Source organism: Onychomys torridus, chromosome 4 (assembly GCF_903995425.1).
Source record: "Onychomys torridus chromosome 4, mOncTor1.1, whole genome shotgun sequence".
Lineage (NCBI taxonomy): Eukaryota > Metazoa > Chordata > Mammalia > Rodentia > Cricetidae > Onychomys > Onychomys torridus.
In genome coordinates this window covers 42335031-42359445 of record NC_050446.1, presented here as the reverse complement: position 1 = coordinate 42359445, position 24415 = coordinate 42335031, and the positions used below count along the sequence as shown (strand labels likewise).

At 36.9% G+C, this 24415-nt stretch overlaps 1 protein-coding gene across 9 annotated transcripts in view; it reads left to right on the top strand.

Moving 5' to 3' along the window:
- Scn3a (sodium voltage-gated channel alpha subunit 3) overlaps positions 1-24415 on the top strand; it is a 112951-nt gene that overhangs the window by 57453 nt on the left and 31083 nt on the right. For 3 of the 9 annotated variants that reach the window (XM_036185567.1, XM_036185566.1, XM_036185574.1), the window contains 6 exons: positions 1826-2173; positions 3179-3311; positions 4087-4325; positions 10975-11148; positions 12216-12572; positions 13768-14238. In XM_036185567.1, coding sequence (XP_036041460.1) covers positions 1826-2173; positions 3179-3311; positions 4087-4325; positions 10975-11148; positions 12216-12572; positions 13768-14238 — 1722 coding nt within the window. Of the gene's footprint in view, positions 1-1825; positions 2174-3178; positions 3312-4086; positions 4326-10974; positions 11149-12215; positions 12573-13767; positions 14239-24415 lie in introns of those variants that run through there. The other 6 variants (XM_036185572.1, XM_036185573.1, XM_036185569.1 and 3 more) reach the window with 4 other exon arrangements.

Below are 24415 nucleotides of genomic sequence, written 5' to 3'. Positions count from 1 at the left end.
AAAGACAGTTGTCAGGAGAAATTCATAAAAAATAAAGCTAAAATGGGATCCAAGAGAATCAGTCTTAGCTAATTAGGCAAAGAAATTTAAAAAAAAAATGTGAATCTGATTTTTCTGTGTTCTCTCCACTAAGATTATATTTGTTTTTATATATGTTTTTATACTGGAGAAGAAGAGGGAAGTGCAAATTAATTGCTGCCAATGTGTGCTTAATATATTAACATATGCATGTACTAGTCTATTCTGTCTTGATTTGATTTGTTTTTGAGACAGAATCTTGCTATGTAACACAAACTGACCAAAAATTGTTCATCCACCTGCTTCTGCTTCTTAAGAGCTAATACAATATTCATGTGCCTCCATCCTCCACACCTGGCTACATGGTGCATGCATGTACAGTGTGTGTGTGTGTGTGTGTGTGTGTGTGTGTGTGTGTGTGTGCGCATGCACGTGCGCGCGCGCAATTACAGTGGTTATGAAGAGAGGTAGGTCAGGGAATAAGAGTAAGAAAGGAAGTAAAAAGAAATACCATTAATGATGGGGAGAGCAAACAATATTCCATTGCCTGACAAGGTATATTTTTTAAATAATTTATTTAACTTTATTTTATGTGTGTTGGTGGTATGAAGGTGTCAGGTCCCTTGTAACTGGAGTTATAGACAGTTGTGAGCTGCCACGTGGGTGCTGGGAATTGAACCCAGGTCCGCTGGAAGAGCAGCTAGTGCTCTTAACTGCTGTATTTTTTAAAAACTATCAACACAGTTAAGTCCATCATGAGCTATTCAATGCAGTTTAAAATCCATTCAAAGTGTCAAAGTAAGGATCTAAGTTACATCCCACTTTCTTCTATTAGAGAACAATTTATCAGTTTATTTGTAAATGTATATGATAAATGTAATTGTGGAGTAGGAACATAGCCCAGCGGTATGTGCTTGCCTAGCCAATATTGAACAAGGTAGATGGTGCATTGCCTAGCACAAGAAAAAAATCAAGAAAGCCTATGATATCTTCATTTTCATTTTTGTAGCTGTCATTAATGTAATAAACGTGATGTCCTAAGAATCACCTTCTTTGCTCCAGTCATATGATATGCCTTGGTTCTTTAAGCTAGTGTTAAATATTTAATAGGCAGAACACCACAGAGAGCATTAAGATCCTCTTACATTTGCTGTGACATATAGACCCTCAGATGAAGTGAGTAACTGGTCACCCCATTGGCAAATGTTAAAAAATGTAGATGGCAAGGTCTGGACATGACTCATGTGGATAGAGACAAATCTAGAGACCTCCCTGGTAGAATCCAGAAGAGGAAAACGACACATGATATCTTTTTAAATACTGTAGTTATCAAGGTGATTCAATATAAGTACTTTTAGAATCTGGTAGAAAGATTTAGAATCGGAACTAAGAGTCTCACCTGAGCCGTTTTTCCCCCTCCAAGTTGCATGCCATTCACATCACAGCACTGAGAAGTGGAAGCTGCCTTCTACTTGTATCTGCCCACTTCACTTGATGTATTGTCATAGGACATTGCATCTCACAGTACTAGAATGAAGCTTAGATGAAAATACTCATGAATTTAGTCAATTGTGAATCAGGAGTCTTAGCGTGCTTTATAATTAAATTTACACTGGTATTTGCACTATGGTCTTCAACACAAAAAATGAAAGCTATGTGTTCCCTATGAATCCTACTACCTGCACTTAAGAACAAGCTGACATCAACCTAAAAGCAAAGTGGTTTCTGTTTCTTAAGATTTCTATTAAACAATTATGTCCCACCCTGCCCCTGTCCCCGATCTCTTCCTTCCTTGCTTTCTCCTCAGTCTCTCTTGAGTATCCGTGGCTCCCTGTTTTCCCCAAGACGCAATAGCAAAACGAGCATTTTCAGCTTCAGAGGTCGGGCGAAAGATGTGGGGTCTGAGAATGACTTTGCGGATGATGAGCACAGCACCTTTGAAGATAGCGAGAGCAGGAGAGACTCACTGTTTGTGCCACACAGACCGGGAGAGCGACGCAACAGTAACGTTAGTCAGGCCAGTATGTCATCCAGGATGGTGCCAGGGCTTCCAGCAAATGGGAAGATGCACAGCACTGTGGATTGCAATGGTGTGGTTTCCTTGGTGGGTGGACCATCAGCTCTTACATCACCTACTGGACACCTTCCGCCAGAGGTGATAATACATAAACCAGCTTCTACTGACACTTTACTTGAATTTGAAAAAAAAAAAAAAAATCCAGGCTTGGGCAGTTGAGCCTTTTCTGAGATCCTACTTCCCCCAAAGGAAAGTGCTTAAAAGTAGTACATGATTTAAGTAAATGAAGAAACAAAACACAACAACAAAAACCACTTGACTTGGATGGAACTATTAGCTTTTTTAGGTTAAAAATACTCAAAATTTGGAGTCTGAGATAAAACACAAATGGGCAACTTCAGTAGATTTACCACAAATATGAAATAATTAGCACTTTCACAATCAAATCTTCATTTTCAACATTTCCCTTAAATTATAGACTCATCCATCAGCTCATGTCTTGAAATGTTTGTATTCTCAAAGTTAAATTCTGTAATGATGGATGTATTGACAATGGACAGTTTTACACAACTGTCAATATTATAGTGCTATTTCAAAAATTATTCCTAAATGTAATTGTTGATTTTAGGATGGCATATGGCAATAAAGAAATCTCAGGAAAGCACACACATTTCATTGTACATCTGTGTTTGTGCATGGAAAAAATGGCCCATAAATGTCAGTTTGTCATATATCCTCATAGAAAATAACCCAGCCTTGAGACTATATAATAATATTTAGTTTTGTGGAAAGTTGACCTAGTCTTCGTTGCTATAAGTTGAAAAATAATTTGTGCTTGAATGAAAACTAGTTATAGCATGCTTATAAAATGTGCCCCCTCCCCACAAACTTTGTCATGTTAAAATGCTTGTGTAAAACAATTGCTTTATACAATTGCATCCAGCCAGTGAACTCTTGTCAAAAATATCTGTGGTCTTTAAGAAAATGTGTTTATAGCATATAATAATCTATGCAATGTCTTATTATTACCTGAGATTGTTACCTGAAAAGCTTGCATGAAGCATGATTTTGCAGAGAGGTGCTATATATCTTCATGGTATCCTTGGAGAAGGGTGGTTTGAGACATCGGTATTTGGTTTGCAGGGCACCACCACTGAAGCGGAAGTCAGGAAGAGAAGGCTCAGCTCTTACCAGATTTCAATGGAAATGCTGGAGGACTCCTCTGGAAGACAGAGAGCCATGAGCATAGCCAGCATCCTGACCAACACCATGGAGGGTGAGAGGCAGGCTTTGAGAGTCTGATTTACAGTGACTGTGTGCTCTGAACACCTCTTCTTTCTACAGATCCCTTATTGGCTTCCCGTTTGTCTAGAATTGTGTTACAGATATACTTATGTGGAAGAGTCCATCTTTTATACTAGTCATAAAATGAATATTGACCTGTTTCTCCTTCACTTGCATCGTTACCTTGCCTGTCCCAACTTGATGTCATATCACTGAAGACTTATTCTAATGTTATATTAACCAGCAGAGTAAACTCTTCTCCTTTCACCCTGGATGTGTCAATGTTAGGGTTAGAGATGGATAGCAATGATTTGGACAAAGCCAAGCCTGTTTCCCATCCAAACAAGGTCCCTAAAAGCATGTTTCTTCTGTCATAGTACTTGCAATTATAAAATACCTCTAAAGTAACCTTGACACAAACATTTGGTGATTTTATTAACTACTTAACATCCCCATAAAAGTTCTTTTGAAAGTTCTTTTTGATAGTGATATTATTGCATTTTTGTTCAATTATTACATATTTTGAAGTAGAATATTAAATTCAAAGTACTGTTTTGTATTTAAAAAGAGAAAGTAGGTCAATATCAGTATGCTATTTGCTAGAAATTTTATGGAGGTATATAAGATTATTTTCTATAAAGTCTATGAATCCCAGAAACATGAACTTGTATGCCCAAGAGTAAACATCAGTTCTACCATGTCATTTACTATGAACAATAATTAATTTTTACTGTCATTTACTACTTTTCTTCTTTATTACCCACCAGAACTTGAAGAATCTAGACAGAAGTGTCCACCATGCTGGTATAGATTTGCCAATGTGTTTTTGATCTGGGACTGCTGCGATGCGTGGTTAAAAGTGAAGCATCTTGTGAATTTAATTGTGATGGATCCCTTTGTTGATCTTGCCATAACAATTTGCATTGTATTAAATACCCTGTTTATGGCCATGGAGCACTATCCCATGACTGATCAGTTCAGCAGTGTGTTGACTGTGGGAAACCTGGTAAGTGCTGTAGAGGAAAGAGCAATGGAACAGAGGGAAATACCACCTGTGCTGTATGTACCCAACTGAAAATTGTATCTTCTTTCTTCACAAGAAGAGACATTTAAAGGACAGCACACTTCATATAGGACCTGAATTGCAACTTGTGTTGAGGCTGAACATGTAGGACAATAAGCATGGTATTGTAGAGTGGTGAATGCCTCCGACTTTAGAGGCTTGCACACAGGAAATGAAGGGCCAAAGGAAACACGAGATCCACAAGGTGTGAACTTTCAAGGTCTTTACAGAAACCATATACATTGAAAGGATGGCCAAAGAATCCACTTCTATTTTTAAAAGGCCCAATTGTTTAGAAGTGAATCACTTAATAATGAATTACTTCAGTGGTAATCGTCCAATAGAAAAAGAAAATGGTTGGTAAAATACATTTGTAGGACTTTCAGTATGTGAAGGTAGGGAAGATTGTACTTAGATATAGTTTCAAACAAATAACCTTCCCTGTTTTTTAAGACTTTAAAACTGACATCAGTTAACTTGTTCTTTCTAGAATATGTCTAGAATTTGGTTGTGACAACATTGACTCATCTATTTCAAGATGATTCATAGTATTCAAAATCATTCTGGCAACCTGTAATATATCTGTAACATCATCTTTAGGCCTGTGCCCCACAAGTCACTCAGTATAGAGTTCATTGCCAATTATAAAGTACTGATAAATATTTTGATATTTAATCATTAGTAGACAAATACCTGGCTGCTTTGTGTTTCTGTGAAGGCTGCTGCAGCCTTGCAAGGCTCCCAGGATGGGCCTGACTAAGACAGTGAGGAAATAAAGAAAAGCAAAACAGACACACAGACACAGATTGGCTGGGATTGGGACAAAGAAGCAGAGTTATTACATACAGATAAACAAGGAGGTGGGGGTATTACATACAGATAAACAAAGAGGCAGGGTTTTTACATATAGATAAACAAGGAGGCGGGGTTATTATATATAGCTGAAACAAGGAGGCAGATTTAGTGGATGCTTTCTGCACACACTATCAACATCCACACATGGACCAGATGAAGGCTTTGTCATTCTTTTGAGCCTCATTCCCAGGAAGAAGGCTTTGCCATTTTTCCCCGTGGTTCTAAGGCTAGGGTAGCTCGTGTCAACAACACACATTCAATCAGGACCTCATACACTCAGGGTTCCCTTTGCTTCCCAGAGAAGACCATGAGCTAAACCCATCCAAAGACTTAAAATATTTTTACCTATTTGATTTTGGTTAACTTCCTCTATGGAACATTCAATAGTGATCAAAATTTGGACAACTGCACTGAAAGAGACTTGAGTTATTCAAAGATGAATAGTTTTCACTGGACATCTTTTGCATCAATCTAAAGGGAAATGGTTTGCAATCTGGTTCATTGAGATCCAATACTTGGCATCTGTATCTAGATGATATTATTTAGTACTATTTTCAGTGCCTTTCGGAGGACCCACAAATCATGATCTTGAACACATCTTAGAGGCATATACTATAGCAAACCCTGTGCAGCTCAGGATGCCCCAAGACCATTTCAAGAAGGAAAACTAGAAGGACCCGTTCTATGTTCCATCAGAGAACCTGAGCTCTTGTGTTTTGCTTCCCTCTGGGTCACTGACTACTCCATCCTTGTCCTAGTAATAAGTCCACTTGCAGTGCAATTGCAATATCACAACAAATCTTCTATTCTAACACAGAATTGAATTAAAATGCATTTATGTTTTAGCCAACATTTTCATTCAGTTGAGTTGAGTCTGCCTTTGTTTCTGTGTACAGATATACATTTCCCCTGAAACCATAAAACATGGACATAAATGATAATTGTGCCTTCTGTAACCTCTGTGCTACATGAGTTGTTTTTTAATTAACAGTTTGCATTGAGACATGAATTTGCTCTTATAACTGAATCCATCAAATTTAGTACTAATTAGTAACTATATTATAGAAAAGACAGGAAGAAAATGGTAATGAGTACCTTTTTCCTCCAATGAATCCTTACTGCCTGATGTCCAGACATGTCTCCCCAAAGCTGTGTGGGATAAGTGACTCCTTTCTGTAGGTTCTAGGAAGTACTTTATAACCAGAGCATATAGATCTGTTTCAAGGAGTCAAAAATGGAAATGGATGTGCTTGCAAAGGCCTAAAGCTGATCACATGATTCTTTCTGATCAAGAGTGCTAATTAGCATTTTAAATTGCAGGGATCTCCAATTGTGACCATCGAATGTACTCTATGAAACAGTCTTTCTTGCGTTAAGGCAGACAGCTTATTATTCCTATCAGTTTTGCATTAGAAATCCCCCATCTTTAAGGATATAAAGTCCTCAGTGATTATTGCACCTTCAAAATAGGATGATCAGAAGTAGACATGGTAGCACACACTGAAAATCCTATGTCAGCATGGTCTACATAGTAAGATCCTGACTCAAAAGAAAAGAAGGAGTGAGATGAGGCGAAGGGAAGAAGGAGGGTATGAAAAGGAGAAGTCCTAAGACTATTGATAATTGGAAAGTGCTGTGGAAGTAAGCCCTTGAACCACACCGGTCTCATCAGTGGAAAGGCTAACTCGTTGTAAGTGAAACACCTAATCCACAAAATATTAGGCTTTTCCCCTTCTGTCTAATTCTACTTCACTCCTACTATCTCTTCCCTGGAGTTTCAGTTTGAGAGTTGAGTTTACATACACTATTAATTAACACCTTCCCTTACCATCTCAAGTGCATGTGAAGGATGGGGAGGGGGTGTTACTTTCTCAAACAGAAGAGATGAAGGACCACATCTTGTGAAGGGTCATGGTGCAGCTCAGATGCAGGAACTGGTCTTGGGTGCAGTTTAAACATTCTCTCAGCTCTAGAGCAGCTCACGGGTATTATACCTCACATCATTTAATCAAGAAAAAGATACATTTCATTTGATTCAAGTTCAAAGTTTTCATGACAGAATTATGTTGGGCATATTTCATAGACAGTCACTTCTGGTATATTCAGCCTGGGAAAGAGTAGGTGTGGCCATTTGAAGACATGGCCATCCTGTTTAGTCATACAGGTGGAGAAATTAGTCCTACCAGAAAGAGGGAAAGGAATGCTTGGAAGATAATGGCATAAATATGTATATTAATACATCACTTCATCCTCTCTGTACCATTTGATGCAGGAGAATATCCATCTCTTTCTTCCCCTTTGACACCTACAATGAGGTGATGATGCTTTTTTTTTCTTGATTATCTTCTTGATAATGCCAATCACTCCATCCCTGACACTCTCTGTAATCCCTGTTACTTGTTGTTGAACTCCTTACATCATTTATGTTTTTCAGTCAATAGTTTCACATCCCAGCAACTTGAGGGATGATACATTCTGCAATATGAGCTTTATTCCATTCAGTGTGCCCAGCTGTCATAGATCATTGGCCAAGGATTGCTTTAAACAGTGTGTGGGTACAGCTGAATGGCCACCTTTCCCACAGGTTATTGGAAGTGTTCTCAGCCCCACTTAAGTCTTGTGCTATCTTTAACAGTCCCTTCCAGCTCCAGAGGCAGAGGCACCAGGATGTAACTTCTCCTTTATTTACCATATCTACTTCATATGAAAGTCTGTTATTTTTTTCTTTCAGGTTATTTATCTCTTTACTCTTAGAAACTTTAAAATATTTCTAGTACTAATGTCTGTTGTTTCCTGTTTAATCACCCTCAGCCACATCAGAAAAGCCTTGTTACAACATGCCCCATGCACACAGTGGCCTGTGTATTTAAATATTTCTCTGCTCATTGTTTTTTTCATCTGCATCTAGAGTGTTCTCACTTCTCAGTTCATATTCTTCCAAGGTCCACTCCCTTCTCCCTCTCTACTAACATGGCATTCAACCCTCATTAAGCAACTTTGCCTTAATCCCTAATAGACTTTCATACACTCTAAGCTGTGGTTTTTCCATCTGTTGTGAATTTTCAGTGGCAGACCCTGGATCCCATTTTGTTTTGTGTCATCCACTGTATCTATATTGGAGTTCCTCAATTAAAAAAATGACTGGTTGTTCCTACTCCCAAAGAAGCTGCCTCAGGAGGCAGGCTTTGGTAAAAATTACACACACTTTAGAATCAACAGACAGCATGACCTGACTATATCTGTCAATAGAGGTGAATAATACAGTCTCTGGAAAAGTACAATAAATACTCTGAGCCTTGTTTTTTGTTATTGAAGTGGGTGTAATGATACCCATCTCTGAGGTTGTTGGCCAGGTCAAATGAGGTAATGTGAAAGAATCTAGCATTGTGCCTAGCATCTAGCATGGACTCAATGAATGGCTTCCTTCCTCCCACATGGATGTCATTAACCTCTTGAACCTATCATTGAAGTATTGATGGAAAATATTTCTGCTCCTAGTCTTATGTTTTCCCCAGGATATTGGGAAGTTGGGGAAATTGAACAAGTGAGGAACATTTGGGAAAACTTTCCAGAATATAGAAGGAAATGGATGTTTTATGGACCTCCGATGTTGAAGCTGTTGCATATGTAAGCATAGGATGAAACAACTTGGGTAATAAGTAAATCAAGTGAAAAAGCGCAAGAGAAAAGTCTGGGTCTTAATACAAGAGGTCATTTTCCCTAAATGATACATCATAGATGACAGATGGTTATATTTTGTTGGGAGTTTATTAAAACTCACTCATTAAAATAAATGAAAAATTCAACTTACTAGTCTATTGTTGGTCAAATAATTATGTAGTGACTTATATATGAACCCATAAAATTGTAGGTGGAAATAAGAACAAAAGAATAGAAAAGGGTTATGGGACCTTCTGTTTTGACTTTGACCCAGGAGTCTGCTTTTTTTGCAGTCTGTTTCTACAGTGCATGAACATTACATCACTTCCCTGATGATTTGATTGATTCAATTTGAGTATCTGGAAGACCTAAAAACCCAGTCGAGTCTCTCTCTGGTACTCCATATTTCACAGGGGGTTGGTTTTTTTATTCCCCCAGTCACTTTAAAATTCTAGCTAATATAGGGATTTTAGAAACACATTATATTATGTTAGAGAATCTCTTCCTTACAAACTTACCTGACTAAAAAAAAACTACAGGAAAAATACAACAGCATTAGCAGTGCTTTGGGGCCCGGCATTAGAAATGATTAAAGGGAGATGCCCATAATTTTGAAATGAAAATGTTCATTCAAATATTTTTAAGGAGAACCTTCATGGTGGCATTGCATTTTGGGTGAACATTTGACTTTGGGATATCCATTTGCTAGCTGCAGGAAAGCTAGTCATCTCAGCAGACCTGAAAGGATTCATTTTGATTTTCTGTAAGAAGAGATATTGAGGATCATTTAGCTAAAGAGTTTCTAGCTTGATTTAATGCATTTCTATCATCAGGGAGCCTATTTTAAATAATATCTGCTTTTGAAAGTTTTACACAAATCAAATTTTCATGAGTTAGAACTGATTTTAAATTCACCAGGGAGCATTATTTGAAAAAAAAAAAATCCCATGGTGAGCTATTGTATAAAATGAAAACATCATTTTTCAAAATACATTCCACACTGCTTACAATACATTTTACTTCTACATAAGTGAACACATGACTCGTAGCAGTTAAGGTATGTTTTTGAAATTGATATTTCCTTTTACAATATTTGTACAATTAAAAAAAATGAGATATTAGCTATCTTTATGCTTTTATAAGAGTGGGTGGGTCTGGATTCTTTTTAATGATGGTTTAAGATACTAAATGATTCTAGTAAATTTATTTTGACAGAGATTCTACAAGATAAATGTAAATTTGGCTTTACCAGCATAAAATAGAGCTTTTATCTATACAGAATTAAGATAACTATTTTAAAAGATTTGGGCAAGAATAATTTCATAGTCCTTCATTCACTTATGTTCTTATTTCCTGTGGCTTCAAGTTTGAAATCAATGTTTAATGTCTTCTGTTTTATTTGTTTCTATCATCAAATACACATTCCTTCCAGCCATTCACCATATTACTCTTAATTATTGATGTGTAATACTGAGGATATTCTCCTGCTTGTCCCAATTAAATCTATTAATCCATTAACTTTAATACTGAGGCAGACAGCCAGAGACCATTATTACAAAACAGTTGTGGCAGACACTCTTTAGTTTCAAGAGTGTTTATAAAATGCAGAAACAAAATGCTACCCCTCCAAGGAAACTACAAAATTGAGAAGTAAAATGTACATGTTTATCAGTTTGGACTAATTTTTTAGTAACTTCCAGTAATCTGTGGATTTATTTCCAATAATGTGGTTTGCAACCTTTTTTTGTGTATGTAACATTACAAAAAGTAGATTGCTGCATTGTAGAAACATAATGGGCCATAATGACAGTAATGCCACAGCTATTATCCAGAATGAGATTGAAATGTGCACAGTGAAAGGGCTTAAAGTTTGTTTTCCCTAAAAATCCAACTGATTTATTAAATATGATAAATGTATTTAGCACCATGCTAGCATGTGGGAAAATGGCTAAGCCGGTATTGACTTGTTTAATATAAAAGTCAGATGTTCATATTTGTTACAGTTAAATGCTCTTTGTGATTTCTTGCACTATGCATGCTCAGCATTGCTGAAATGCCACTCTCTTTTTCCCTCCAGGTATTCACTGGGATCTTCACAGCCGAAATGGTCCTAAAAATCATTGCCATGGATCCCTATTACTATTTCCAAGAGGGCTGGAATATTTTTGATGGCATAATTGTTAGCCTGAGTTTAATGGAGCTTGGTCTGGCAAATGTGGAGGGGCTGTCAGTGCTTCGTTCCTTCAGACTGGTACCTCCTTGCTCTTCATGTCCCATCCCTCATTAGCATAGCGTTTAGTTATATAGTGAACGTAGTTTGAAACATCATTTTAAATTACACTAAAACACATAATAATAATAAAATAAATAAATTTTTAAAAATTACACTAAGTTGATATCCTCAGAAAATGCACAACCATGACCTTTGAAGATAAGTACAATTTATTTTCTAAGAATAATAAAAGCAATTGAAATACTTCACAACTCAGTATGTAGGAGAACATATATGTTACAAACACATACGTTCCTTCTAAATTGGTTTTATATTCTGAAATGGATTTCACTTTATATCTGTAAGGGGAAGAAAGAAAAAGAAAAAAGAAGGAAAGAAAGACAAATAAAAATGTTAAGCCCCAGTTAATGCTGGGTTTTTTAATCAGGCCCACTCTTATTAGAGGAACTACTCTAAAGCATGTGGAAAGCCAGGAACAACTGTCTCTGACCCCAGCACTTGGGAGGTGGAGGCAGAGGGACTAGTTCAGAGTTACCCTCAATTATACCTTGTTTGAGGCCAGCCTGGGCTACATGAGACTATCTCCAAAACCAAGACAAACAAAACAAATTCAAAACATACCAGAATGTTTGATGTGTTTGGTATTTTAAACAATGATATCATAAATCATTTTGAATTGTAGCAAAAATATTTACTTCAGTACCTATGTTTTTGTTAGAAATTAAGTAAAGTATACCTTTCAAAAAAGAAAGCTTTTAAAAGTCATATGAGCTTATTTCACATCTATTTTAAAATAAAGAAAATGTAATTCTTACTTTCCCATCCTTTTCAGTTTCTAGAGTGGAATCTGAGGTGACAGTTGATGCATTAACAGTGTCTGGAATTAAAGTAGTAACATTTTTCATGGGTATATCTTTCAATAAATCTGAAATGAAAATTATAAAGAAAAATTGCACTTAAATGATATGACATGATTTATAATTCTACTATTATTATTACTTTTGGTTTTGATCTGTGTTATGATCGACTCATAAAATAATAGCCTGGCTTCCACAGATACAAAATTTCATTTTATTTGATTACAGCTGCGAGTCTTCAAGTTGGCAAAATCCTGGCCCACACTGAATATGCTCATTAAGATCATCGGTAACTCGGTGGGCGCGCTGGGCAACCTGACCCTGGTGTTGGCCATCATTGTCTTCATTTTTGCTGTGGTCGGCATGCAGCTGTTTGGAAAGAGCTACAAGGAGTGTGTCTGCAAGATTTCCAGTGATTGTGAGCTGCCCCGCTGGCACATGCACGACTTCTTCCACTCCTTCCTGATCGTGTTCCGCGTGCTGTGTGGAGAGTGGATAGAGACCATGTGGGACTGCATGGAGGTCGCTGGCCAGACCATGTGCCTCACTGTCTTCATGATGGTCATGGTGATTGGCAACCTCGTGGTACGTATGTACTGCAGATGTTCTTAAATAAGAATGAGTTTGGGCTGTAGGTAATATGGTGTCTTAAGCAGTAAATGTATCTCCAGTTTGACTGCCAGCTGCTGAGAGTCCAATCCCCCAACAAGCAGTCACTGAAAGACCATCTTATTTAAGTTCTCTTGGGTTAGACAGACAGCCTCTGTCTGTGACAGTAGAATAAAACTGAAGGGCTGTGGAGGGTATGAAGATGGGAGGTACATTTCATGCATGGCTGAGGGTTGTTAATAATAAATTAGAGAGCCCTAGATTCTCAACAAACTACCTTTACTTTTTTTTCTTGTCAAGAAATGTGTTTTCTTACCAAGACTAGCTATATGATGTATAGATAGAAAACAACCCAGGGATCCTGCTTTGCATTATCCTCCTGCCATATGAAGGAACCCAGCAATTACATTTTAAACAAAAATATCCCTATACATGAATCTCCTTTTATATCAGATATCCCATGTTATCCCTGGATTATCCACAGATCACCAGGTATCCTCTGCCGTGAGTCACACAGACTCCGCAAAACTGAGGAGAGAAGGGATTTCCATCATATGAGTCTGGCTAACCATTAGACTATTTTAGAGTTTTCTCCACCATCTACGCTATTTGACACCTAACTTTTCGAGTATACCTGATGGGAAATAGGTTAACCCTTATGTAAATATGGTATTTTTGTTTTGCTATCTCTGCTATTACAGTTTGCAGCCACTGAACCAAAGAAATCTGTTTCTGCTACATATTGTTTTTGCACAAATCAGCAGATTATTAAATAAACATATGAACACATGAAACTAGACATTTCATAGAGAAACTGGTAAAAGAAAAGAAAATAATGAGAAATGAAAAATATCTTTTTTCTTGTGACAAGAGCCTTTGTAAGTGGGATTTTTGTCTTTTCACTGGCAAGGCTGGGTAGATGTGATTTAAATCCTTATTTTTTTCCTACTATTTTCAGCGGAGAAGGGTGTCCAAACTACCATTCTCCTCCAGTCAGTTGCCACAGGTAAAAATTATCATGCCCTTTAAATGATGTGTGACTGTAATGTGGAGCCTGATGCACACAAAGCATTCAAAAGAATTTGCTAACCACACCATAGCAAAGATCCACTGACCATTCTTCGGCGTGATTCAGTATTAACGTGGAACTTTTCCTCTCTTTTTCATTTAGGTTCTGAACCTCTTTCTGGCCTTACTGTTGAGTTCCTTTAGCTCAGACAACCTTGCTGCTACTGACGACGATAATGAAATGAACAACCTCCAGATTGCAGTGGGGAGGATGCAAAAGGGAATCGATTATGTGAAAAATAAGATCCGGGAGTGCTTCCGAAAAGCCTTTTTTCGAAAGCCAAAAGTTATAGAAATCCACGAAGGCAACAAAATAGACAGCTGCATGTCCAATAACACGGGCATTGAAATAAGCAAAGAGCTTAATTATCTTAAAGATGGTAATGGAACCACCAGTGGTGTAGGTACTGGAAGCAGTGTTGAAAAATATGTAATCGATGAAAATGACTACATGTCGTTCATAAACAACCCCAGTCTCACTGTGACTGTGCCAATTGCTGTGGGAGAGTCTGACTTTGAAAATTTAAATACTGAAGAGTTCAGCAGTGAGTCAGAACTAGAAGAAAGTAAAGAGGTAAATGTACTTTTCGGTTCTGGCTGCATATTTGTGTGTGTGTGTCTGAGAGAGAGATCCATGCAGTATGGTTTCTCCAAATTGTTTTTTAGGTGCTTCATTAAAAGGTATTAATGGGCTGGGTGTGTAGTTCAAGAGTAGAATGCTTAACAAGCCTGAGTTCCTGTAGTACCCGATACCACATGCAAAAACAACAGAATATTGTATGATAATGTTGGAACATCATGAGAAATTGGTAAATGCGTTTAATTATAGCTTTGCACAGAAAAATCACCATTTGAGCATTTAAAACGTTCATTTTCTTGATGGCTTGAAAGCCCAATTTAAAATGTAACTCTAAAAAAGATCCTACTATTTTGCCCTTCATTGGTTATCCATTTTAGAAAAATCAGTGACCTGTATTTTAATGGTGGTTGTGCCATCATTGTGAAAATTGTATGTAGTCTTTCCTCACCTTTGAGTATTTCGTTTACCACAATGGAGTACATTATCTATGAGAGTACTTTATTTACAAGGAAGGGACAAGCAGTGCCGATGTTTTCCCCTGTTAAAGGTGAGCAAACCTATGACATGTTCTGTGTTCACTGATAATACTGAGGATTAACAGTTGAGGTTACAGTGGAACTACAAAAGGAAGATTTACTCTCATGTTAGAAGCTGTTAGAATGACAAAAGGAAAATTTTCCTATGCTCTATCTATGATTTGAACTTTAATGACAACAGCTTAGTAGTATTAGTTCAATTAAGATGTTTTACTATTGTTTACTTACAGCCTTTGGACTTAACAGCTGGAAGCTGATCCAACAGATGGGGTTATAAAAGATATGATCTAGCTTGAGGGCATAATAACCACACCACAGGAATCAGACCAGTGATGTTTGATTTTGTGAATTCTCTTGGGACTGTTGAAAACCAAGTATTCCAAGATAATTTGGTCTAAAATCCTTATAGGAAGTTTATAGCATTACAACTCTTAGTGTCCCCATTCTTTTTGTATTTTAGAATATTTCTTAAAAACTTAGAACTACAAACCAAATGAGGTAGCAATGTTCATTTTCAGAGTTGCACTCACAGTATGTGTAACACATCTAATTTATATTGCTCATCCTAGTAAACTAAGAATCAATTCTAGCTTTATTTTCCCTTACATGGCATAGATTGATTTAAGAAGAAAAAAAAAAAACAACCAAATATCTAGTAGGCATTCATTGACCACTTTGTCCAATTTGGTCAAAGACAAGCTCTATCATACAGTTCCCAACAAACTCACAAAGTCATTAAAAATCTATTTTGAAGTTTGACCTTACTGGACGGTGATAAATTCTTAGATATTTAAGAATGGGAAGGGCTGTTCAATGAGAGAAGATTGAAATAGACCTCCTATTTGGGTCACATCATAAAAAGTAAGAAGATAATATTCTACAAAGGAAGAGCCAGGACTGATAATGAGCTCCTACTACCAAGGTGGGTAGAGAGTGGGGGACAGTGGAAGGGGTGTGTTGGTATGTCTGGAAGCTTCAGATGCAGCACATCAAAGGAAGTCAGAGGTTGGAGTTGGCTGCATGGTCAGGAAGGAGTATTATGAAACACAGAAGCAATTAGAAAGGGTTATCACAGGAACATTTGATATTAAAGTGCAAAGCAGGTCATACTAAGAGACAATGGAGATTATCTTACACATTGTTATCGCAGTGAGATAATGAAATTCTGGGCTAAAGTAATAGGGCACCAAGAGTATCTGGCAATTTGACAGGCCTAAGCAATCTGAGGAATCCAAAAAGTGGCAATTATACTGTCTGAAAATGGTCTTTTGAGAAAGGTTAGCAGGTTTGTGTGGAAAGAGTTCAATTAGGGATTTCAGTTTTGTACTTCACACTCATGGAGTTTGCATACTGAGATTCAGTCAACATCTGATCAAAAACATCATAGAAAAGTGTGTCTACTAAATAGATACATACTATTTTGCCATTCTTCTCCGAGAGAATACAGTGGAATCATTATTTATAGTATATTTTGTACTACAAATAATCTAGATATGAGAGTACTGTGTAGGTTATATGCATGGTCTTCAAATGCTAGGCCAGTTTAAATGCAGGATGTGAACATCCCGTTGGCTGGGATTTTTGTAGAGTTCTGGAACTGACAACAAGGGATAGTTGGGTTGAAGGTAACAGTGTTGGTCAGGGTGAGCGGTCAGAGCGAAAAGTAGATCGATCAGATAAGGGAAGACTTTAAATTATTATTTGATTTCCTGAAAATAGGAGAAACCAAAGAAATAATTATAAGCCCAAAATAGAATAAAGCTAAGGATACAATTGCCTGGCTAGCTTAAGGTCAAGAAAAGACAGCTTCTTTTGCATTAATAGCATAGACTGATGACAGTGGGGTTATGAAGAATAAATATCTCCATTTGCTTCTGCTAAAAGGCTGATTTCAAAACCTCCATAAGACACAGAGACATTTCTTTTTTAATGTCTTAAACATCATAAACTTGGAATATTAAGACATAATTCCTCATCAACAATTCCTGGAAAACATTTGTTTCCTAAACAAGAATTTATTATTGGATAAATTTTATAATTCTATACTCTTTCAACCTAATTTTGAATGCATAAAATCTAATTACAGAAGTTAATGAAACATTTTAAATCTATAAATGTTAGTGGGAAATCATCAAAGTAAACATAAGCTTACATATATGTTTTTCTTCTTGATTAAATTTTGAAATGACCCTACAAAGTGATATTAAATACTGCTTGCACTTTGGGGAAGATGAGATGGCTTAGCAATTAAGAGCACTCCCTGCTCTTGCAGGGGACCTCGGTTTGTTTCCCAGGACGCATGTGATAGGCAAGGCCTGTCCATGACTCCAGTTCCAGGGGATCTCACAGTCTTCAATACTCCCGAGGCACTGCGTATACATGGTACCCATCCACAAATGCAGGAGCAACACTCACATACTGACTACAAATTAAAGAAAATATACTGTTGTGAAGATGGGTGGGTAGGGAGGTGAGGGAGGATCTGGGAGGAGTTGGAGGAGGGAAGGAATAGGCTCAAATTTCATAGTTCTAAATGCTCAAAGAATAAGTAAAAATGTTATTATATGTGTTGCTTGAACTCAAGTTCTGTTTAACAAACAATAAATTTTATGTTTATTCAACAATAAATTTTGTGTAGATGAAACATTTAAATTAGTACCCCCAAAACTTATCCAAAAGCAATAGGAAAATTTTCATATATGCTAACACACAATATCTGAGATAGAACTTTAAAAAAATAACAAAAATTGGTATATTCTAACATTGCAGGACCGATTTAGATAAATTTCACCTAAGTATATCTTTGATCTACCTCACACATGCACACATCGTGCACACACCCATACACACCCTGAACACACACACACACACACACACACACACACACACACACACACACTATTTTGATTTGTTTTTGCCAGTTTCTTGACCACACCAGAAGTAAAACATTTACATTATTATTACATTATATTATTACATTATAATATCCTTTGGCCTCACTCACAGACTAAGCAATCATTAGACTGAACACAACAGAGTTTTTTACATTTATCCTTAAATAATGAAATTATTTCACAATTGCATGCATTCCTTCTTTTACATTAGGTAGTAAACCAATCAGCTTAGATGGTTTGAAAACCCTTGCTACTCAAGTATTTCACTCATTTCTATAGGTAAATATGACTGGTAACTGCAGCCAGAGATAAATAATCTCTGAAAATGTTCAAAGACATAGATGTGAACTCTAGTGTTTTATATATTGCCGAATGTCTACCTCATAAATGTATTCATTATGTGTGTATGTACATGCCACTTAGGTAAGCAAACTGGAATAGAAATAAATCCAAGGCTTTGCATGAAAAAATGAAGGCATGGATTTCAAAATACTTATTTTTTTAATCTTAAGGAAACTCTTAATTCTGCAAATAGTGTGGCAGTCTCTAATGTATAGTCTTGGGTTTTTTATGGTTTTAATGTTCTCATAATCATGCTCTAATTTAGTGCTTAAAAGATTACTGGCTTATCTTCCCAAAGGAAAGATTTAGAATAAATGCTCTTAATGATCATATTCTTAGCTGAATTCCAAATTCAGTCTAGCAGTATCCTATTGTGACCTTCACTTCTGACCATTCTTACTTCTCACAGGCGTGAGACCAAGCTGGAGCCATCAAGAATGCCGCTCTGGTGTTTATTAAGCATCCAGAGGCTCAAGCCACCACTTTTACCCAGGTTACCAAAGCAAGTTGTGCTCATTCAGTCACTTCCTAAACAAATTTTGACTGGCCTGCATGCTCCACAGCTCCATTCCTTCCCCTGCCATGGCAAGGAAGTGTGAGGCTGGCCCAGCTGCTCTCTGCTGAAGCGTGTGACACATCACAGCATGGTCAGGCGAAACGGGCAGTCCCAACGTCATAGTCAATTTTCTGCCGATGGGCTTTCCACGTTAGTCTTTTAGAATTTAAAAAGCAATGATTGCATGCCCAATACGATTTATCACGATATTGATTTTAAACATACTAGAAATGCTTACAATTTGATATAATCATGGGCTTAAGAGAGCATGCATAATTTTAATTTCTGTTTTTTATTTCATTATTAAAATAAGACCACAACTTTTTTGTTACCGATGATTCAGCCCTTATATGTAAACTGTGCCACCAAAAGAAGCCTCCAGGGGCTTTTTTTGTGTGTGATAGTACTGCCATTTTCAAGTCATTCTGTTCAGATCAGTGGGTAGCACTTTGAACTGAACCCATTCCTGTGCTCCAGGTGGAAGTTTGCTTTCATATTTTTGGAAGGGCTCTGTAAAAACAATAGGACAGCAGCAAGACAGATATTAGTCTGAACATGCATTTGGGCACCATGTATCTTCGACTTCAAATGGTTGAGGTAATTTTTTTCAGTCTGAAAACACACAGTAACCACTGTAAAGTAGTCCAGAGGAAGAGTCTGTGCTGTGAGCAGGAAACACATGGCACCTTGACCACTAAGTCCTTCCTCTAATGGACTTGTTCTCTTTCACTTGATATTTCCCTGTGTGTATTAATGTCTTCCTAAATGTTCTACCCCAGACTGAGTGTGCAAAAACAATAGTACCTGGAGAATTTCCTGCTTCTGGTGGTTGGTTGTGGTTTTATGAGGAGCAGGGTCATCTCCTGAGATTACTGTGGCTCTCTGGGTTTGTCAGCCTTACTCTCTTGACTTAATGTTCTCCTGTTGGTACTATTGCTTACTGATCTCAGCCAAAGGGAGGCTCTGGTAGGAAAACTACCCAGAAGCCAAACATTGCTAAGCACTGGCTTTCTGCAAGGCCAACTTCTACTTCAACCTGAGAGTTGTCTGTAAGTTTAGTTTATACATGCATTCTTCTGTAGGGACATTGATCCCTAGTTGGTGAGTACAACCAATTCAGAAATAAAATGTTTTCATGAAAAGTAGAAAAATACATTTGCTGGTGATTTAGCAGAATAGAATGAAAGGATGTTGGAAAGTTGTGTGTCTCATGTTCATTGCAGGGACACTCGTTTCTGAAGCTTTTGTGGAGATTTTAAAGAATAAGTGTTTTTACTGAGGTCCTGAGCAGTGGACCTATTGGAAAGAAGCACTATGTTGTTTTCAGACATTGTTGGACAATGGGAAAATGACTCTAGCTTTTGATTTCTTGCCTGTGTCCTTCAAACAACCTCTCATGAGGCGGAGATGGATGTGTGAATAGCCACTTTAGCTGAGGAGACCCCAATTAAGTCGGGTTCTGATGGAAATGTTAGTGTCGCTTCTTGAGATAAGTGGTTCGTTCTCTCCTGCTTTCTCAGTGCCCTTGACTTACTCTTCACCTACCAAATAATTACTTTCCATTTTACATACAATGCTTTTATGATGGCTATTTTTACATAAAAGGAGCACTCAGGGTATTGTTCATTTAACATATGTCAAGGAGAAACCAGATGGTGGCAGTTGATATTTTTTTAACCACTCAGCAAGTGGTCAAAGAGAGTTATTGGCTTTAGTCACTTCTTCTTGCCTTGGTCAAGCAATAAACAGGCCCAGTATATGGCTGCTTGTTCTTTATGTAAAATGTTTTAAGTCAGGATATGGATTTTTATATCCAAATTATCAGACCAAGGCTCTCAAAAGACTTTCTTTGTCTACCTGTATGATAAAAATCAAGATTTTTGAGAGTAATAGCTCAATTTTTGAGGCAATCTGTAATGGCTGAATCTTTTATTTTATCTCTTGAACCATACAGCAGTTTGTAAGAGTCAAAAATTTGAGCGCTGATTGAAAATTAAAAGAAATGTGAGCGCATTTCAGTGGAAGTAGGCCAGTTGCTAACATTCTCTTCTATCTCTGAAAGTTAAATTTTATTATTTAATTGGATGAAATCTCAAGAGCGCTATTCTTCACAAGAAGGAATTTCTAGATAAGATCACATGATCTGGGGGGAATGTTCTCATGGCCTGTTTGGTTGCTAATTCTGTCCTTCTTCTGTTGAGATAACCCATTCCTCTCAGTGTGTGGTAGTTGTAGTTAACCTTGAAAGTGTCATAATCAGTACCATGTTTGAGACATGGTTCTTGGATCAGCAAGCAGCTTCCACAGCATTGCGCCAGGCTTCTGCTATAGCCAGGCATGTTTTCTGTGGCTGAGTTCGGCCTGGAGAATGTTGCATCTTAAAACCTGCTTCCCAGCGTGCATTCATAGAGCATACGCCATCATCCCTCTGTAGACTGAGTGGTCTCTACAAGGGATGGAAGACTCTAACTTTTAAGGGCCATGTAATTTTGGATGAGTTAAGGAGACAATAGTACAAGAAAACAAGATTGAACTTGTACTATGTGGTCTCATACGGAAGCTTTCTGTTGTTATGCCTATGTTCTCAAATATGCTCATTTGTTTTAACTCCCTCAGAACAACTATTAACTATGGCTTTTTAGTGTATTTATGTAATTTTTAATATGGTAAATTTCATTTCTGGTTTCTTTGCTTTTTTGATTATCATTGTAGTATCACATCTCTGGCAATATAAATGAAAGTAAGTTTTTCTTTGTATTTATCATCAGTCATTGCTTTTAAATGAATCATATACTTTCCAGTTAATCTGGTAGTCATTTTGGCATAGCGATAAGAATTTTGCCCTCTACTAGTATGAATTCTATAGTGTTTGGTATGTAGATTATTTATAGTATAATGATGTGTTGAATTAGTATAGATTGTTCTTATACCAATGTATAGAATATAAAGTACTTCATTTTCTAGAATGTAAATTAGTGTTTTTTAAAGTACAAATGTGATTTCTTCATGTATCCAATGACTCAATTATGCCAGGTTGTACATTGGGCAGTTGATGTCAATTAATCTGAACTCAATTCATGGTTTCATTTACTAATGTAAGCAAAATTGCTACCTTTGAAGTTTTCACAGAGTTTAATACAAGATTTTCATAGTTTCATGGAATAAAGAATTCACACTTTCCTACAACCAAAATCTGGCCTAAGGGGTTTAAACAGCATTGTGGCCTTGCTCACCAATGACATCTCAGCAGGACTAGAGCACTGACTTGTAAAATCCGACTCTTTGCCAGCATTCACAGAGTAGAAGCCTCCTGTAAAAAATCATTTATGAGATAGACGCTAGCAGATGACACCATTTTTCTACCATTGGTTCACAAAGGTCCTAAGGACTTGTAAGAATCCCTTTAAACATTCCTTGGGAAGCTTCCCAGACCAAAGCTTAAAAAGCTTAATAACTGGAAAACATCTTGGACGGCCATGAAGTAGTTTTCCATGTACTTAGATTCTGCCCCTTAGACAAGAATGGAAGGGACTAAGTCTTTCCCCACCATTTTGAAGACATGCTGAACCCCAGAGAACTAAGAGACACATTTCTCCCTACTTTAAGATTCAAGTGCATTATCTCCAGGGCCAGTTGGATATAGATATCATGCTATCCATGCTTGCTAGGGATAGCCATACATTTTTCATCTTAAGGGAACACAATAGCAAAATTATATCCAGAGGCTCACACTGGGCAAACTGGTCGTTCAGGCTAGTAGCTAATATTGTTTGTGCTATGAAGGATTATTTTAAATATTTGTGTTTAAATGTAAGGTGCCAGTATAGCATAGGTGGGAAAATTTGATTGAAAATTAAACATAATGCCATCGGTAAAATGGGAAGTGAAGGGTAAGTATATTTTCTAAAAATTTTACATGAGAAAGCATATGTACATGTATTTTATATCTAATGTTTATAATATTCTGCCCTCAAACTTCTTTATTGAAAGTCTGCTGATATTATAGAAAAACATTTTGAAAACATATGTTTCTAGTTTTAAAGCATTTATATTTAATAAAAAGCATTTTCTAATATAGTTCGACTTCATTCAAATCAATTCATTCACATAATTTATCAGAATGCACATATGAATTTATCTAAACATCATAATTCTCTCTATAAGAGTAGCATAAAAATGCATTCTTTTATTCACTCTTCATGAGAAGCAACATACAGATTTAATATCTATTCCATATTTGGTTATATATGTGATTTTTAATGCATAATATGTGTATTTGGTATATATGTGTAAGTATATGTTTGTGTATTTATACATGTATGTAGGTGTTCATTCTATCTACATTAACACACATGCACATGTATTAGTGAGCATATTTGGCTAAAGGCAGTAAGTGTAATGGACTAAATGGACTGTGAAATTTGACTGAGACAATCATGTAAGAAAGAATTCATGCAGGAGGTAGACGATGATCATGCTTGGAGGAAATTATTGAGCCTGGTTGACCAAGAGGAAGAAGATGAAAATTAACCTTTTTATGACCAATCTCTGAAACCAGGAATACTTTGGTCTCTTATCAGTGCAGTTTATGCAGTGGTATAATTACACTCACTCATCAAAAACTATAGCATTCACTATATGAGCCACTGTGAAGCTGAGTTGCTAGTATCAATTACCCAGTATGTCCCTAGTTATAACAGAAGCTGCTACAAATATCCCCCATGGCAGTTTTCCTAGGCTTTTCTCTTTTTTAAGAATAAATATATTCTAGATGAAAGAAGTAGAAATTGTCAGGAGGAGAAAGGCTATCTCAGCTTTCCCACATTTCCAAAAGTAAAGGAATGTGATGGTAAGAATTCATATTCTGTAACAATCCTAAGAGCCATCAGCCCCAAATTAGGAGATAGCTTCTCTCTTCAGCATGCTACTCACTTGGAGGGACTATATATTGAATTATATTTTGATTTAAAGCCATTTTCTTTGTATACTTAGTTGGACATGGTTCCTGCAAGCTTCAAAATAACAACACAGAAAGCATTATCCTAATGCTATTCTTCAACTTTAGTTCACATCACAAAATATTAAAACCATATTGACATTGGGATTTAAGATAAGCCAGGAATTATGAGCCATATTTTTCCCAATAGAACTTGTGTTTAAGGAGTCATTTAGGCCTTTTTTAGAACAGCACATCAGCTGCTTCCAAAGGCTAGAGCAATGTGACTCAAACGCTTAGATGCTGAAACTAATGGGGCTTTGAAGCCATTAGCATGTCCATGAGTGGCTCTTCTACCCTAAAAGCTTTGCATCCCCTAAGCCTTGTTGTACGTCATGTCTTTGCCTCAGTGTTCATAGAACAATGCACATTCGTGATGACTTCCCACATGATCTCAGAAAATGTATTAGATATTTATTCTGGCAACATTAAGGTGGCTATTCTTGCCATGGGTCATGTCACAATGATTTATTTAAAGGGAGAATTTGCAGCCTGATCATACACTGCATTCAGAATGAGCTCCTAATAAAGATTCCAGACAATGTCATTTATGGAGAAATTTCCATTTCATTTAGAATTCTTTGGCAAGTGTTGAATTCATTTATGCAGTTCAAAAAAGAATGAGAGGGGGAGATCCATCATACTCTGCTAGTAAAGTAAAGAGAAAATTATGTAAGCTAGAGAAAATATAGCTCAAAGCTGAGCCATAATGAAGGTGATTGATGTTAACCTGTAGCCCTGCCTTGCTAAAATTACAGAAACATGGACAGTACTTAGAAGCAACTGACAGTGTTCTTTGCCCTCTGAAACTTTCCATCTAAAGAGGTTGGAGTTGTGATCTGATTTA